This window comes from Fringilla coelebs, assembly GCF_963513975.1.
Source record: "Fringilla coelebs genome assembly, chromosome: 21".
Taxonomy (NCBI): Eukaryota; Metazoa; Chordata; class Aves; order Passeriformes; family Fringillidae; genus Fringilla; species Fringilla coelebs.
This window is the reverse complement of record NC_140047.1, coordinates 3,026,659-3,044,942: the sequence shown is the minus strand read 5'-3', so window position 1 is coordinate 3,044,942 and position 18,284 is coordinate 3,026,659. Positions and strand designations below refer to the sequence as shown.

Genomic DNA, 18,284 nt, shown 5'->3' with positions numbered 1-18,284 from the left:
GGGAGGCAGGTGGGTGGGAATGCTCAGGAACACAGGCTGTGGCACAGCTCCCTTCCCACAGCAGACAGGCTCAGCAAGCAGAGGCAGTGGGTTTGCAGTCTGACACCCAGAGCCAGCCCGTGGCTGGGGCCCTGCTGCCATGGTCAAGGACTAGGGCTAAAGTCAGACCATGTCCAAAAATCCCTCTACAGCTTGCTGAGGAGTTTTCCAGCACAGGAGCTGTCAGCTCCAAGGCTTTCCAATTAACCACTGACATCCCAAACTGGCATGGTCACAGCCAGCCTGTGCCTAGAGATGAGGGACAGTCCCCAGAGGGATTGCCCTGGGGCTCTGAGGGGTTCCAGTCCTTCAGCCCCCCCAAGCCCTCTCCAGCCACATTCCCTGACCATGACACACCCTGGGGTTGCCATTCCAGCCCCAAGAAACAGAAAGCAGCATTTCAGGCTGAAAAGTTTGAAGGAATTTCACTTTCCCCTTCCCTCTATGCTCCCCAAAGCTCCCAGTGTCCCCTCACCAGGCACACCAAGTCACCACACCTGGGACAAGCCTTGGAGCAGTTCAGGGGGCAGAGATTTGTTATAGAGCATCTTCTCCAACCTGCACCAGACACATGAGTAACCCACACCTCATTGGGGAAAAATGGGGTGGACAATAGCTCTGAGCTATTGCCCCACAGCTGGCAGTGTGGCTGGACACAAGGATTGCATCACCTACCTCATCCCCCAGGCTCCTGGCAGAGCCAGCAGATCCCCAGGCCCCTGCAGGGTGGGTGATGTTGGGGGCAGCAGGCTCAGTCTCATGGCCAGAGCAGGAAAGACTGGCAGCTACAGGGCCAGGTTATTTAGGAGATTTCAGAGGTGCCTGGTTCAACAGATCAAACCATTCATCTCACTCCTAACCAGGTTTTGGAACAGTGGGCCATAAAATCAGCCTCTCCATGAGCATCCCACGGGCAGAGAGAGATACTGGGGACTTGCCTGGCTCTCTCTTGTACAGGCTCCTGCCCACAAGCAGGAGGAGGGACAGGGATGTGTGACAAGCACAGCTCAGGCATGTGGCTCTGGGGACAGCTGGAACCCAAAAATGGCATTGTCAGGATAGACCTGGCAAAACCAGCACCATCACAGCTGCTGCAATGGAGCCACCTGAGCACAGGGCTTGTCAGCCTGCCTGTCAGGAAGCAAAATGCACAGTCTGAGCCTTTCCAAGGAAATCTTGGAACTGCCAAGCTGCAGACAGAGGAAATAAGAATAGTTTCTGCATCAGAATAGGCCAGTTCCAGTTATTAGAGACCCATTAAAAATGCCTCTGGAATCCAGTGCTACCAGTCACCTCCCTCCTGCTCCCTGTTTACCCAGGCTGATTTGAATAAATACAGGAAAAAAACAAAGTCCAAAAACTGCAAAGGGAGGGGAAGGGGGAGGCAAAGAGAAGAAATGAATGATGAAGCCATGCAGAAGGCAACAGCCCTTCACCCCCAGAGTCCCTCAGGGACTCAGGGAAGCGGGCAGCTCCGCATCCAGCCAGACACATCTTTAGCAACGCGCTGCAGCACGCGCCAAGTCCTGGAAATAAAAGGAGACAGCTCAGCCATATCCATCTCTGCACAAAGTAAAAATAGAGATGCCAGGAGCTGGGCATGTCTGCCTCCCTCCAAGGTGATTTAAGGAGAGCAGCCGTAGATTTCAAACTGCTTTTTCTCCTGACCCAGTGAGTTGCCTTCCTCGGGGGAGCTGGTGTGGCACCTCGGGCATGAGGAAAGGACAGCACACACATCCCCTCCTCTGCCAGGGGCAGGTTGTGTGTGCACATCCCTCCTTCCAAAATCCAGCTACATGCTGAGCAAGCAGAGGCTCAATGGTCACCCTGCACTCAGCCTCAGTCCCGAGTGAACGCCTCTGACTTTCAAGTCCCACCTGTGTCACACACCTGCTACAACAGGTATGGGCAGAGGGGGAGGGAAGAGGCTGCTGCCTCTTGGTCAGTTTGGATTTTCTAGGTTGGGCAGGGGAAGCAGCAAAACCAGTTTGTAGAATCACTGAATATCCTGAGCTGGAAGGGACTGAAGGGATCCCCCAGCCCAGCCCCTGTCCCTGCCCAGACCCCCACCCACCCCACCCTGTCCATCCCTGGCAGCGCTGTCCAAAGGCTCCTGGAGCTCTGGCAGCCTCGGGGCCGTGCCCATTCCCTGGGCAGCCTTGGCAGTACCAGCACCCTCTGGGAGAAGAACCTTTCCCTGAGCTCCAGCCTGAGCTGCCCTGGCCCCTGATACAACCTGACACAGCTGGAGGTGGTGGCTGTTGCAGTTGGCAGCAGCTCAGGCAGGACAAACAGACCCTCCTGTCATTCCCTTTCCTCCACAAGGATGGATGAAGAGCTGGCAACTGAGCTCTGAAATGGCACTGAAATGGCACTTACAAACAGCCTGGGATTTTGCCAGCTGAAGCTTACCCAGGTCACCACGTGGCCTCAGCCATGTCTGCTGGACCCAGAGGCTCCAGCTGTCCCTGCTGCAGGGAAGGAGGGGCCCAGCCCTGCACATGTGGGATGAGATGGATGGCAGAGCCACTGTGCCTGCAGTGACCCCACACAGCACAAGGGGCCAGGGCACGCTTTAGTGACAGAATCAGAGGGCACCCAGGGACTCAGATACCCTCTGGAAAACTCCTGCATGCCTGGATGCAGCTAACAAGGGAGCAGAGGAGGAGAAAGTGCTGTGGGAGTTGTGAGAGTCAAGGAAGTGTGCAACAGACAAGTCTTCATGCCATGGAAACCAGCCATGGGAAGGCAGAGCCCCCTTCCCTCATCCCTCTCCATCAGAGCCATGGCAGACAGTGATCACCACATTTTAACAGATTCTCGCAAGCTGCCAGGGACTCTCCAGAGCTGCAGGGTCTCAGAGCATCCATGAGCTGGGAATGAGCCATTTTCCATCCCAGGGACCAGGAGCAGCCTTGGGAGAAGGGGGTGAAGGATCCCTCCCCCAACCCCTCCCCAAAGCATGGTAGTAGGGACCTACCAGAAGGATGGGCTGTCACAGGATGGGCAGCAGGAGGTCACCTCAACACACAGCATCACAGCTCCACCTTGGAGTGACACCTCTGGGTTCAGCAAAGATCACAGATTTGGGTACAGCCTGAGATCCTCCAACCCTACATCTGTGTGAAGATGAGGGGTTTGAGGCTCCCACCCTGCCAGCAAAGCAAGACCAGATAGCACTGGGAAAATGGAAAGCCTGGGAGAGAGCAAGACCCATAGGCAGAGCAAGTTACTCCCAGTTTGTAGAGTCTGGGTAATTCCTTGAAAAGTTCCATGAGAAGTGGACACCAAGAGGGGCAGGATGAGGTTTTTCTACTGATGGCCTTTACACAGAAACACACCCATACAGCTTCAGATGGAAAGGACTGAGCAGGAAGGCTGGAAACTCACAAGATACACAAGTCCCTCATGCATGAATATATTGAGACATTACTAATTAAACCAGCAGCTCCTAATTAAATCTCAGCTGTCCCCATCCTTCTGGGTCCATCGTGTCAGTTCTTGAGACACAAATAGTCTTGAGCATTTCACAAGCCAGTGAGGCAAGAGCAGAGCTTACAACAAGTGCTGGAGGCAGCGGCAGGTTTGGCACAAGGTTAAGGATTGTCTGGGGAGATTTTTATCTTCTTCCTTCACAAGAACCCAGCACAGGGGCAAGAAAGAGATCTGGCCTCTAATGTGGAAGGAGAGGAGCTGTCTAGAAGAGTAGTCTATGCTTTCCATCTCGAATCAAATCCAAGCCTGTAGCCAGGCCTTGGGAGGTGACTTGTCTGGAGCTGATGCACAGGGAGCAGCATCTCCCACAGCACCAGCAGCCTGCAGCTCCTGGAGGACTTGGCTGCTGCTCCCCGTGCCCCAGGGGTTCATCCCACCTCCCACAGCCATCACAAGCACACAGCTTGTGCAGCTCTCTGCTCAGAGGCTCAGACAAGCTCCCAGTGAAATTCTGAGTGGTTGCTGTGTCTGACCCCTCTCTGTCCCTGTGTTAATGCTCCTGCCACACATGAGCCCAGCTGCAGCCCCTCTGCAGTGCCACAAACTTCAGCACCATTTAGCCCCCAGGAGCAAGAGCAACCTCTGCTGTTCAGCCATTCCTTCCCCAGGCTGGCACTCACCCTCTGCACCTACAAGGGGTTGGACCAGCCAAACCCCTCACCGCAATGCAAGGGACAGTCCCTCCCTCCCTGACCTTTCAGTGTGCTGATTTCCAGGGCACCACAGCCAGCCCTGCAAATCCAAGCTCAGCAAATGTGATCCCAGCAGTGCCTGTTACCCTGGCTGTGGCCACAGGGCTGTATGTGTCCACTGCCAGGCTGAGGCAGGAGGTCCCACCTGGATGTCCCACCCAACCTGCAGGAAGCCTGGACCCTCCAAAAGAACCCCACACTGTAGGAAGGCTGAAGCAGCTCCTCAAGACAGCCTGGAAAAACTCCACCTGTAGCAACCCAAGGGGAGTGACAGCTCTGCCACAGGGGCAAAGTGACCCACAGTCATTATTTCAGCTATGCATGAATTATTTCAGCCAGAGTTCAGCCCAGCATGAGGAGGGCCAGGCAGTATGGACACACAAGGATGTCCTCATTCCAGCAATGCAGAAGCCTCCAAAGGGAGGCTGGGCAGGTGTGTACCTGCAGAAAAGCAGGAGAACAAATCTTCTAAGTCCTTTCCCAGGTAGGTCAATCCTTCCCCCCCATTGCAAGCATTTTCTTCCATCAGGCTGAGAGCAGCAGGAAAACCTACATTTTCCAGCTCCTCCCCAAAACCAAGGGTCAACATAAATCCTGAGACAAAAAAGCCAACTCTTGGGCTCCTGTTTAGAACAAACTCCTGCTCAAACCAAAGGCTTTTCTCCCTTGTGGAGCAGGCAGGTTTATTTATAACATCACAGTGTTTTATCAGCACGCTGGCTGCCCTCAGAGGAAGGGGGTCATCTCAAACATCTGGAATTAAATCCTCAGCTGAGCACTCTTAACAAGCCTGGCTCTGCACATGTTGGGCTGCAGGGGGAAAACTCACCAGTGAACAAGGCCACACAGGCTGTGGCAGGGGGATGAACACGTGCCACAAAGTCTGTGCTTTGGATCTGCCAGAGGCAGCTCCTTAGCAACAGGGCATGAAACACCACAGCACCTGCACTCAGGGCCTGACCAAGGGGCTTCACCCCATCCAGCCCATCACCCCAATCCCACCGTGCTACTGCTGCTACAACCTCCTCACTGCTCCCCAGATACGCTCCAGAAGGAGATGTTGGGGTATTCCTTTCTCCACTCTTGCAAAACCAGGACAAGTTTGGGACTTTTTTTAAGCTTCAGACTTATGTAGGCCCCAGTGCTGAGGCACACAGACAGGGGAGAGGTGGGGAGAAGTGGCCTTGCTCTGCTCGAGAGCCCACAATGGCAGAGGTGGTTGTACCATAACAGCCAGGCAGAGCAGAGGCTGGACATGTCCTGGCAGTGCCTCAGACCAGTTCTGGGAGCCCAGACTTTCATCCCATCCTAACCAGGTGGCACAGTCTGGCAGAGCTGCTCCACACAGTGCCACACCCAGGGCAGAGGTCAGCGATGTCATTCCTTGGGTACTCCTGCAAGGAGAGCCCCTGTGCCCCACCCCTGCATGCTGAGGGACCATCCTCTTCCTCCCAGGCCAGGCTGGCAGACACAGGCACCCCTACATGCTGGGAACAGCCAGATCAAACAGCAGTGAGAAACTACTTGGCAGAGAGAGGCAGATCTCACAGCTCTCCAGGAATATCTCCATGCCAGCCACCCACCTGAGCCACACTCACAGCCTCCTCCTCTCTCAGCATCCATCCCTCCAAGTATTGGAAGGGAAAAGCAGAGAGGTTGCAGAAGAGCAGAAGGCTGGAGGAGAGATGGAGGCAACATTTCATGCAGAGCTTCAACTGCTCCAGGGTGTGAAGCCAACTTTTATCTCAAAAGATTTCTTTCCTTTCTGCTGGACAGAAATTCAGAGTGGGAAACTGTGACCTGTTTGGAGACTGTGGTACCTGCCCTCCTCCTAGAACCACATTTGAGGCTCACTTCTGTTCATGCCATCCATGAGGAAGCAGCCTCTGTTGCTCTCAGGGATGGACTGGGATGGGACCAAGCTCCAGGCATGGCCTGCAGCTGCCACAGCAGCCTGGCACAGGAATGTCTCATACTTAGGATCTCAGCAGGGCCCAGAAAAGTTTTACTCATGATCCCCTGCACAAGACAGATTTATTTTAATAAATTTAATGTAGATTTAATTTACTCCGTCCTTCTCAGGGGACCTGGGTAATAAGCTGGATTTTGTGAGCCCTGAATTTAAGTAAGCTATGCTCTTCAAAGTGAAATAAGGCTGTACATACATAAGCAGTCAGGGCATCTTAATCTTCAGCACTTGGCCCCTAGAGCAGCCCCGTGGGAAGGGAATGCAAGTCCCAGATGCCCAACATGCAGCCAGACAAGTGGAACAGAATCAGCTGCTCACCCTGGCTCACAGGAATGCTGATGGATGATGAAGGTGATGGATGCCAGGACCTGCCAGGACCTGCCAGCACTCAGCACTTCAGCCAGACAGGGACCACAGCCACCCTTCCTCAGACTGAGCAGTGCTAAAACAGAAGTGAGGAATGTCATTTTTTTATAGCTTGCCCAAAGTGAAATAGGTTTCCACCCAGCACTTAACACTACTTTAGGCCAGAGGAGTTAAGATATTCTGGTAAAATTGACTTGGCTGTCTAAAAAAAGGAAGAACCGAGCAAGAAACTCCACCACAACCTACCACAGAGCCCTGCAGGTCCCCGGGGCGATGTGCTGGATGCTGGTGTAAGAAAACGCCCCTTTAAACTCATTAACAAAATCAATTGTTCTTTCCCAGCAAGTGCAAAGCCTGGCACCTTTTCCCACCTTTCTGGCAGGACTGTGATTCCCGTGGAAAAGGAGCAGCCAGGGAGGCTGAGCTCTCTGATGTGCTGGGAACACACCTCTGTCCTGGGAACACACCTCTGCCTGTGACCCCCACCAGCCCTGCTCCACTCTTCCCACAGCCTGAGCAGGTCTGACAGCTCTTTGCCCAGACAGCCCCTCTGCCCCCACCACAGGAGCATCTCCCTCCATGCTGGGTGCAGAAGCCACTGCAGAAGATAAACAGCCAACTGATCAGGTTTCCCTACTCACCACAAAGAGGTTGATTCACCAGAGCCTACTCCCTTTTCAGACTCTTTCTAAATAAATGCTTCAAAGACTTCTGGAAATTCATGCTTAACAGGCTTACTGTAATACCAGAGCACCAGGGCTCCTGTGGGCCAGGCTCTGCTGTGGGACTGAGTCACGCTCATTTTCTTCTGAGACTCTCAGATACCCTTTTCTATGAGGTAAGGCTACAAATCCTGTTGGCTGATGCTCATTTTGGGAGACCCTCACTGCCACCCACTACACAGCTAGACACAGCTCTCCTGGTCTCAGCAACAGACAGTCCTGCAGATATAAGGTTCAGGAGAGAAGACACTTCTCCATCCCCTCCTGGGGCTCAAGGGATGCTCCTGGGCACAAATTCCCCATCACCCACTCTCCAGACGAGGAGCACATGCAAAGTCAGGCTAGCACCTGGTGGGGCAGGAGGTCTGTCACAGGCTGGGGCTACAAGGACTCAGCACAGAGCACATTGTCACAACCCAGTGTCCTGAGTGAGCCCCCACCTCCATGGCACGAGAAGGACTAAAGCAGCATGCTCAGGACTGCTCAGCCACCCTGGGAACAGGAGTTTTGGTGTGAGGGGTTGGAGCCCACTTACAGGGAGAGGAGGCAGGAGCAAGGAGTGAGGCAACCACATGGAACCACATCAGGGTCTATCCTCCTGCCACTCCAGGCACTGAACTCACAACTCAGCACACAGAACTGCTGAGACACCTCCAAATGATTTAGTGCTGCTGCAGCTCCCAAGCACGAGCCAGGAACCAGCTCCCCTCCTCCTAGAAGGGGAAGTTTCAAGGGCTTTTTCCTGAAGAGCCTGATTTACAAGCAGTAAAGCAAGCCTGCATTTAGTGCCTCCTCATCCTGGCTGGGTACCAGCACAGGCAGGTTCTTGCTGGGGAGGCAGGAAGGCACAGCATGGGATGAGAGATCCCAGCCTTACCTGCTCCCTGCCGAAGATTCCCCATTGAGCTCTCGTGCGCTGCTTTTGCACGTCTCAGTTGTCAAGAAATCTCCCAACCCCAGCATCTTCGGAGAAAACAGCCAGAATCCACTTCACTAAGCATAAGAGCTGCTCCTATGATTTTCTTTGATGCCATTCAACACAAGCAGCTGGATTCTCTATTTATAGCAAGATCATCAGTTTGGAACGACGACTTATGTTCTTGTTATCACCAGAGCACCAGATACATAACAAATCCTCGCTGTGCTGGGAGTGCTACAAGTTGGTAAGACAGTCCTCATGGTCAGGCTGGGCTCCTCAGAGATCCAAGCAGACAGAAGAGGAACATCTGGGACTTGAGCTGAACCTTTGGCCCTAACATTGAGACCCCTGCTAATAAACTCCATCAAGGAGGCTCCAATTCCTACCCATACACTGAGCATTCCTCTCTAGAGTTGTTACCTTCCAAGCCAGTTTTATCCCACTCTTATTGCAGGGAATATTTGGGATTCAGGAGGGTGTTTTCGGGAGGGATGAACAGTGAATTATTGCAGCATTGTTACCTCTGGTCTGAGCTGCTTGAGCCAGAACAACTATCAGAGAGCAGAGTGCCATCAGCAAGAACAAAGGAGTGGAAGTCATAAGCATTAGTGCTCCAGAAATGATTCATGCTTCTTGGAAACGGCTTTTGCTACAGATATCTCACAAACTCTGTTTTTTAACAAAGATTAAGGTGCTCAGAGATCAGGGTGTTTTTAAACTAGGTCTCTAAATAATTCTAGGTTAGCACTAGCTTGCCACCCTCCTCTTGTCAAGGGGGTCAAAAGCAGCTCAAAACTTACCTTAGGCACCCCATATCCCCTCCACTGCCATCATGCAGCATCTCAAGATCCCAATACTCCTGTGAGAATTTACTCAAGCCATGGCCACCCCTCTGCACAGAGCAATACCCAGACACATTGGGGTGAAAGGCCTCTACCCACAAACTTAGGGACAGCAAAACACCTCACTCCCAGCTGACTTGTGCACCCCATCACTTACTTTTAATTTGCCATAGAGAGAGTGGGGAATGTGGATTTGCTGTTTAAAAGCCAACACAAGTAGACAGAAGCGTGAACACCTTTGTGGTATGGATCCATTTCACCTCTATTTTGGATCCTAAGCCCAGCCTGGGGACTCTGAGCACATGCAGGCACAACTGTGCACAAGGCAAAAATTAGGCTGACCAGCAACAGTCTGGTCCTTTGCTGATTTTCTCCTCTCCTAAGCACTTTGCATTTCTCCATGAGAGATTTGAAGAGTGACATATTTTAAGAGCAGCACAAAGAGGCAATTAACTTCCACAGCAATTCCTGTTGCCAGACTCCAGAGGTCACACCAGTAACCTAAAGGCTGTACGTTGGATATCTCAGCAATCAGCCCTCAAGAAGAGAGGCACCAAATCAAAGCCCAGCCCCTGATATGTTTGCCAGGCCATTTCAGGAGGAGCTGCCCTGAGCAGGAGAAGGAAGAGACCTTCCCCAGTGCCTGGCAGAGCACCTTTCTCTATGCTTTGGCACAGGTCAGGTCCTGCAGCAGCCCTGCAGCACAACCCAACAACCCCACTCCCTTCATCTCTTGGAAGGGCCTGAGCATCCCCTCTCTGGATAGCAGAGGATGATCCACATGTCCATCCTCCTCTTACTGGCCATGAGAGCCTCTAGCAAGACTTCACCAAGCCAAATGACAGCTCTGTGTCTTCTACACACCTCCTTCTTCCCTGGGGATGACTTACAGCACGAAGTATTCCGCAACACGCTCCGAGCGGAGCACGCCCGTCCATGCACCTCCCTGGCTGCTCCTCCTCTCCCAGCACAGCCAGGGATAGGGAGCTGCCTCTGGACGAGAGGGATGGAAACCCACAGGCTTCTTCCTCCCAGCCCAGGGAGCCTCCCTGCCGCCTACCTGACTCCAGCCCAGAAAGACAAGCTACATCTCTGACAGCTCTGCGCTGCTCCAGGGAAGGGATAAGCACTCACACCCCGTTTGTCACACTTGGAAGCAAATCAGACAGACAGAACTCCACTCCACTTGTCCTCCCATTTTGTTAAACAAGGGATGGGAGGCCGTGGCACGTCTCCTCGCCAAGGAAAGCAGCAAGCAGTTTTTCAGCTGAGCACAAGCAGTGCGCGGGCGGGGGGAGCGGCGCAGAGCGGCTCACTGCAGCGACAGAGACACAAACCCATCTCGTGATTAGTTATTGACTCCAGAGGAGTTGGAGCTCTAGCAGCAAGCCAGCCAGGAGAGCAAAAATCCCTCTTTTGTTCCCCAGCCTCAGACAAACTTGGCCACACAGCTCCCCACTGTCTCTCTTCACACAATGAGAAAAGAAAGTTAATCCAGCTCCCCTACAGCAGGAGCCATCCAGCCTGAGGGAGTGATGCTGCACAGCCATCCCTGATCATTCCTGAGCCTGGCCTCATCCTGGCACCCACCATTGTTGGTGGATACCAGACAGCTCAAGGACCTCCTGGTGGGGACATTGCCAGGATCACCAGGGACATTGCCAGGATCACAGTGCCCTCCAAACTCCCAGGCCTAGCTCAGCTCTGCAGGCACCACGCTCCCTCCACACACTGCCCCCCAAAGCAGGGACCAGCCATGGGGTCCCTGCTGCCCCCATGGTGAGTAGATGACCCATACTGCCAGCACAGGGATTTCTAATCCTCCTTTACAGACAAACTTTTGACTCAGGAGAGAGCCAGACCACTGTGCAGGGACTGAATCCACCTTTTCCCCAGCACTTTCCCAAGCCACAGCCTTCCTGCAAGAACAATGTTTTCCACTGTACCAGAGGTCAAGTGGTAGGAGAACTGTGGCCAACAAAGTCCTTTGGTGTCATCCCTTCCCCTCAGGAAGGGCACAGGTTAGACACACGTCAGAACCACCAAACCCAAACTTCTCCCTGCTGCCCTTCCAGGAAACAGAAGTTACCTTTTTAGTTTGGACACCTGACCCAGGATTTCAGAGCCCTGCTCTTCATCCCCCTTCACCACCAGCTTTCTCTGTCCTCCATATGACAATATTTACTACATTTAAGATCAGAGAAGAAAATTATGATTCATGGGCTCTCTCTTCTGTGGAAATGGGAATTATGTATCTGTATTTCTAGAGCATGAACAAACATGAGTACTTGTGTCTATAGCTTTGTAGTCCAAGGGAGTGATTTTAAAGTCAACTCATCCCTGCATAAACCTGGACAGCCAAATAACAGAGTGAAGAATAGCAAAGTGCTGAAATCTGTTCCGGAAAGCACTTGCTGGTTTCTTTGCTCTTGGTGACCTGGCAGAGAGGGCTGTTATTTTAACATTACACTCGTTGAAGCCTCAGTGAACGGCAGGCGGGACCAAAATAATCCACATGGCCCCTGGAAGCCACAGAGTTCAGAGGAAAGTGCTCCAGCATCTCCAGGCAGCACAAGCCTTTGTTCCCACATGCTCCTACCGGCAACCAGGACTGCCTGCTCTGCTCCAAATGAACTGGCCTCCCTCCTCCTTCCCCACAAATTAACTCCATCTCCAGCTGTCCCTGCACAAGCTTCCTGTAAGATTAATTATTCTTTGTACACACACATTTGATGATTTACCCAGCAAACCAGGCACAATGATCAGGAATTCTCTATTTCCATCAGCGCTCTCCCCTGAGGCTCAGAAGTTTTCTGGGCAGGTCCTTCACCCTGGCACAAGCACAGGAGGAAGTGTGACTCCTCAGAAGGTCCACGTGGGTCACCAAGGACCAGTCAGTAGTTGTGATGCTGCTGCAAGGTCAGCTGAAGAAGATGTGCTCCTGAAGAGCCCTCATTGCCAGTCACCAGGGCTGGCACTGACGCCAGTCTAAGTGGGAACATTAGTGATCCCAAAAGGTGTGTCCCCAGCTACGCTGTCCCATGACCCAAGATTTCTCCTGTGTTTAGCAAGGCACAATGAGCTGTGTTTGTTTGCACTGTCACCTTTCAGAAGGTGTAATTTTCAAGAGCCAGAAGTTACCGTGTGAGGAGTCACCTACAGGCTGGTTCCGGCTGTGATCTCACACACCACAGCACTGAGAAGTCACCGTGCTGGGCCCGCCTGGCTCAGGAAATGGAAAGCACCAAGTCGTGGAGCTGTGGGCCAGACCTGCCACGGGTGAGGACTAAACTCCTGGAAGCAGTTTATTAGCCTGGAAAGTCACAGCTGGCCACAGAAGGTGTGAGGGGTATATACAATGTAAGATGAGTTGATGCCACCCAGCTCTCCCCACAGCCCAGCAGGAAGCCAGAGCATGTCAGGCTGTCTGATCCCTCCAGTGCTGATTCCAGAGAGCTCAACAGGGCTCACAAGTCCCTTTAAGATCTCTTACAGCAGATAGTCACCTGCTGTAACACCAAAAGGATGTTTCAGCAGCTACATGAGCCTCTTCCTCTGAGGGTGAGACATTTCCTTCATCCAGAAAGGAGAGGGTGCCCAAGAGATCAAGTGTGGAGGGTTTAAGCACCAAAGACCATGAGATACACAGCAGGAGGGAGAACACACAACAAAGAGTCCCCTTGTGCTTGGCAGAAGTTGGTTTCACATCCAAATATGACTTAACTGGGTGAGTTCTGACACCAGTAATGGAAAGTTTCTACCCCAGTTCATGAAGCCGCTGTACAGGAAACAGCCTAGAAGGAAGAGCTGCTCAGTGGCCTAAGAACAACAGAAGCATCAATATCACATGGAGCCCGCCTCAGATTTTGGCTGGATGCTCCTTACAGCTTTTCTAGAGCTCAGCTGCCCCAGCTCTTACCAAAACCCCTGCACTAGCCCCAAACACCAGATCCCACAGCAAAACCCCTCCTGAGTTCAGGACCTGCATTAAACAGCAGACCCTGATGCTTCTCAGAATCAAAGCAATAAGGAAGCAGAAAGAATGTCTAGAACAAAGGTACACTTTTCTCCTTCCCTACAACAACACCAGGAAGCAGAGGAGAGCTGGTGTAGAGCAGAACCTGGCGCGTCCTCCCCAGACGGGAGTTGTAGAGGCAGCAGCAAGTAACTTTGGCCAACTGGCAGTACAAGGGGCCAGCACACCAAACCCTCCAAGACCAAACTCTTGTCCCTCCCAAGAAGCACCTTCAGGAATGGATGGCAGTCAATGGGATGGGCCGAGGAGGGAAGTCAGCCAGATTTCATTAGGAACATCTTTGCTGGAAGTGCATCTGGGAGTATTCTCCACTGAGATAAACGCTGGATCTGCAACTGTTTTGCTCTGACAGGAATTAAACAGGCTACAAGTTTACACTTGTCCTAGATACTTTTTTTTTCCATAAGAAGCTTCCAAAAGCTATTGCAGACAACTGGGAGAGGTGCTCTCAAAAGCAAGGCAGAGGCAAGCATAGGCACCATCATCCAGGCTGACAGCTCTTGAACAGAGACTTCGCATTTCACATTACTTGGTCCTTTTCTCCCCCTCCAATAATTTGTTACAAAGGAAGCAGCATGCACACACAAGAAGCAAGCAAGACCTCAGGGAAAACAGCAAATTGGTTCACATTTCCACAGCACTGAGCACAAAGCTGACTTGCAAATGCGAATGACTTCTCTCAGGCGGGGGAGGAAGCTCCCTGTTTGGAGGATCCGAGCCCAGCAGCTCATTTCCCTGCAGTTCAGCCCCATCCCTCTGCTCTGACGGACTGCACCAGCCACGAGCATGGCCTGAGCCTCGCGTGGAGCAACAACAACCCCGGAGCCCAACACCTCCTGCTCCAGACCACTGCTGCCCAGCGGGCACTCTCTGCCCTGGCACTCTCAGGACCTCGTACACAGCGCGGACATCTCCCAAACTAACAGAGCCACAACTCAAACGCCCGAGTGTTACAACACGGCTGTTCGCTGCGGACGGTGCCTGCGAGCCGGTGGGTGGGTGCCGCTCCTGCCAGGACACAGCATCGCCCATCTCCTCCCTCCTGCCGAGGCAGGGCTGCTGCCCACCGGGACACGGCATCGCCCACCTCCTCCCACCGCCCTGCCCTAACACATTCGGGCTCCGTCCGACCCAGGGGCACCGGGCTCGGGGTTCGGGCGATGCCGGCAGCCCTGGGAAGCCGCAGGACTCCGGGAAAGCAGAACGAGACGGGCGAGCCCCTCCACCACCTCCCGCTGCCACCCTGGGCACCCGCCAGCTCCGGAGGCTGCTGTGGCACAGCCCCGCGCTGGGCTGTTTTGGGAAGGGGGTTGGGAGGATGTTTCCTTATTTATGGGATAGGAGCAAAAAGTAAGAGGAGGAAGCGGAGGAGGAAATAATCCAGCAGGTTGCTCCCATCGGCCCCTCCCGGCCGCCGCATGGCAGCGGGGGCAGCAGCGATGGGGCAGCCCCGGAGCCGCCGGTCCCCAGAGCCGGGGAAGGGAGCCCGGCCGCTCGCCGGCACCATCCCCGGGGCGCCCCGCGGGCCAGGGCAGCCCGCGAACCCTTCCCCGGGATATCCGCCCCACCGTGTGGCCCCGCGGGCGGCGGGCACGGCAGGGCACGGCAGGCCGCGGGCTCACCTCGGTACTGCAGCGAGCCCGAGAGCCGCACGGTGACGGTGCCGGCCAGCGGCTCGCCGGGGCCGTAGACGACGCGGCTGTCGCCCAGGCGGATCTCGAAGAGCTGCACCTTCCCCATGGCCGCGCCGGCCCGGCCGCTCTCCTCCGCTCCGCTCGCCGGCTGCCGCTCGTACCTGCGGCCCGCGCTGTGCCTGCCCCGGCGGGCGGGACCGCCCCGCGCCCGCCCCGCCCCGCCCCCGGCCGCGCTGAGGGAGCGGGGCGGGCCCGAGGCGCGGGGCAGCGGCGGCGGCCGGGTCCCCGAGTGCCGAGGGAAGGGGCCGGTTGTGCGGCCAGGCTAGGGAAAGGAGCAGGCTGTGGGGCTGGGCTGTGAGGAGAGAGGTAGCTGATGGATCCCTCACTGCTATAGGGTCTGGCGGTGAAGTAAGGGGCAGCTGGTAGATCCCTGACTGCTATAAGGGAAGGAGCTGTGGAGGAAAGGGCAGCTTTAAGGCTTGGGCTGTGCTGGGAGGGAAGGGATTGCTTGTGGGGTCAGGCTGGGAGGGAAGGAGCAGATTGTGGGGCTGAGCTGTGAGGGAAAGAGAAGCTGGTGGATCCCTGACTGCTTTGAGAGAAGGAGCAGATTGTGGGGTCAGGATGTGAGGGAAGGAACCACTTGTGGGCTCGGGCTGTGAGGGATAGGACTGATTGTGGGCTCGGGCTGTGAGGGAAAGGAGTGGTTGCAGGGTCAGGCTCTGAGGGAAGGAGCGGTTGTGGTGTCAGGCTCTGAGGGAAGGAGCTGACTGCCCAGCATGGGGCCATCTTGCCTCCTGGTGATCCTTGCTCCCTCTAATCTCATTTCCTCCCTGTAATTCTCCAGGCCCAGCTGTCACCTCTCCCTGCTCCTGTTTTTATAACCCCAGTCGCTTTAAGTGTCCAGTAAGAGGCAAATACAAGGGACCTGACAGCCACCTGTGTCTGAGGAGTCAGTGGTGACCCCATGCTCTCTGTGGATCAGTGGGTGAAGGTCAGGGTGTCCCAGGAAGCCAGCAATGATCAGCACACTTCAGGCATTTGCCATGTTCCTCCCTCATCTCTGCCTGATTGAATAAAAACTATCTGTAAAACCCACACCAAAGGCAGCGCCAGGAAAAGGCACCTCCCGGCCGCTGGCGAGCAGGCTGTGTACACAGGCAGAATGAATAAGTGTAAAAGGAGCTGTTTATCTGCAGAGCACACCCAGCCCGGACCTGGCTGGACAGACAGACGTCCTCCCACGGCCCCACAGTGACACCAGCCTGGGTATGTGGGGCTGTGGGACCCTTCATGCTCCTTTATGGTGGCTGTGGCTACCTGAAACCCCTCACAGGGCACCAAAGGAGTTTGTGTGCTCCGGGCACACAGGGCTCCTGCTGGGAAGCCTTTCCAGGCCCTCCCTCCTCCGGTGCTTAAGAGCTACCTCTCGTTTCCAGGCTGCGTGTAGTTGCAGGCTATAGACACACAACAGCTTTGTGCCAAGGCTTTCTGCAGCTCATCTCCCCCCGCAGGGCGTACCCTGGGATCCATCGGCACACCGCTCTCCTTGTGCTGCCCTTAGCTTCTGTTTTCCCAGGCTAGGCACGCCAATTTGCTCCAGCCTTTTTATTTTGTAAGACGAGCCTGCAGCCTCTTTCATCAGTCTCTGCAGCCCCTATTTAGCTCTGCCAGCAAAACCAAACAAATTAGGAGAAGGGGGGTGGGGTGGGGGGTGAAAACACCCTGAGCTACAGCAGATTTTACTGAACCCTCTTCCCCATGGAAAGTGGCCAAAGGCTCGTGATTTGAGGCACAATCAGGGCCACCCCATCTCTGGGGCAACACTGGCACCCTTGCCCCCAGAGGGACACCACACATGTGACAACTCAGGCTGGAAAAACCCTTCACCAAACCCGAGCCGCTTGTGCCATGCCGCAGCTTCTACTGACATGGAGATTTATGCGCTTTGTTTGCAGAGAAGTTAATTTTAAGCACAGCAAAGTTGCTCGCCCAAGGTCACAACGTGAGTAAAAAGGATTCCTGCACCAGGAGCTGCACAAAAGCAGCCAGGCACAGCTACAGCACTGCAAGGGTTTGTGCTAAGATACACAGGGTCCCTTGTCATGTCATGGCCAGCAGTGACCCCACAGCACTGATCAGTGTACCCCACAGCTACACTGGGTAGAGAAGTCTGTAAAATGTAACTGGATGGATATAATTGAAGCATGGAGAAGAGAAAGCCTCAGGAAGACCCCCATTACAGCCTTCTAGTACCTTAAGGAGGCTTTAGAAATGGAAAGAGAGGAGACTTTTAATAGGGGTAGACAGCGACAAGACAAGGGGCAGTGATTTTAAACTGACAGAGAGAAGGGTTAGCTTGGATGTTAGATTGGTGAGGCTCTGGCACAGAGAAGCTGTGGCTGCCCCTGGATCCCTGGAAGTGTCCAAGGCCAGGCTGGACAGGGCTTGAAGTATCCTTGGAGATAGTGGAAGGTGTCCCTGCCATGGCAGGGGGTGCAATGAGATGATCTTTAAGTTCCCAAACCAGTCTGTGATTCTATAATTCAATGTATTCTATGCCTGCAGTGCCAGGGCACCCATCATTCCCCCGGTGATGCCAGATTCAGGAGGATTTTACTCATTGCAGTCAAAACTTGTATTTACATTCCTGCCTCCCTGCTCATCCCAGAGTCATTCCTCTTATCTACTTGTGTGAGGAGTCATCAGAGTTAAAACTCAGAGCAGTTAAAAAAAAAAAAGTAAGCTAAGGATGTTTGGTAAACTGCCACGGTTCGCTTTCTGATATTTTTGACTATTGTTTTGGTTTAAAAGAAATGTTTTGAAGAGTTTTGTTGTTGTGGTGGTGGGAAATCTCACTTCCTCTGCATTCTATGCACTCTCCCTTCCTCCTTTTCCCCTTATTAAAAGGGAAATTTTGAAAAGAGCGAGGAAAAATGTCAAGACAAGCTCTAGAATAAAATTTTCCTTTCAGATGTCACCACATTCCCCTAACTTCAAGGAACATAAAATTTTCTGACAAAGAACATAGTTGTTATTAAAAGGAAAAAATTATCAATAAACCCCCCTTCAGGAGCACCTGAGCCATGCTTTGCCAGCAGCACAGACGAGCTTCAAGCACAGGAGCTGAGAGCAGCTGTGAGTGGTGTCACATGTGGGAAAAATGTGCCCACGGAGGGCTCAGCTGCGGCTGCAAGTGCGAGACACGCGAGCCTCCATCACTGAGACACAGGCATTGGCTTGTGACTTGAATTTGTTCCCCTCTTGTCTTTCCAGTAGTTTCCAGCTGTGCACGCTGACACGGAGGAGGCACAGCCCCACCTGACCGTGCCTCAGTTTCCCCCTGCGCTGGGGCTGCTCAGGGAGCGGCAGCGCGGAAATGCCAGGGCATAGCTGGGCCGTGACTGATGCCGCGTTAAGGACGGGAGCGCGGCGGGGTGAGGCAGCAGCGCGGTACCCCGGGGCAGTTCGTGTCTCGGGGTCATCTCCACCTGCCCGACGCTCCGCGGTGCCGGCAGGGGAGAGGGCGAGCCCGGCGGGGGCTGCCCGGCACCGCGGGGACACCCAGAGCCT

At 54.0% G+C, this 18,284-nt stretch overlaps 1 protein-coding gene across 1 annotated transcript in view; it reads right to left on the bottom strand.

The window, feature by feature from the left end:
* The window catches only part of ARRDC1 (arrestin domain containing 1), a gene marked incomplete at its 5' end in the record, with an annotated part of 34,354 nt that extends 19,534 nt beyond the window's left edge, over nt 1–14,820 (bottom strand). Inside the window, one exon of the mRNA XM_084219551.1 lies at nt 14,703–14,820. Coding sequence (XP_084075677.1) covers nt 14,703–14,820 — 118 coding nt within the window. The remainder of the gene's footprint in view (nt 1–14,702) is intronic.
* Nucleotides 14,821–18,284: the final 3,464 nt, after the last annotated feature.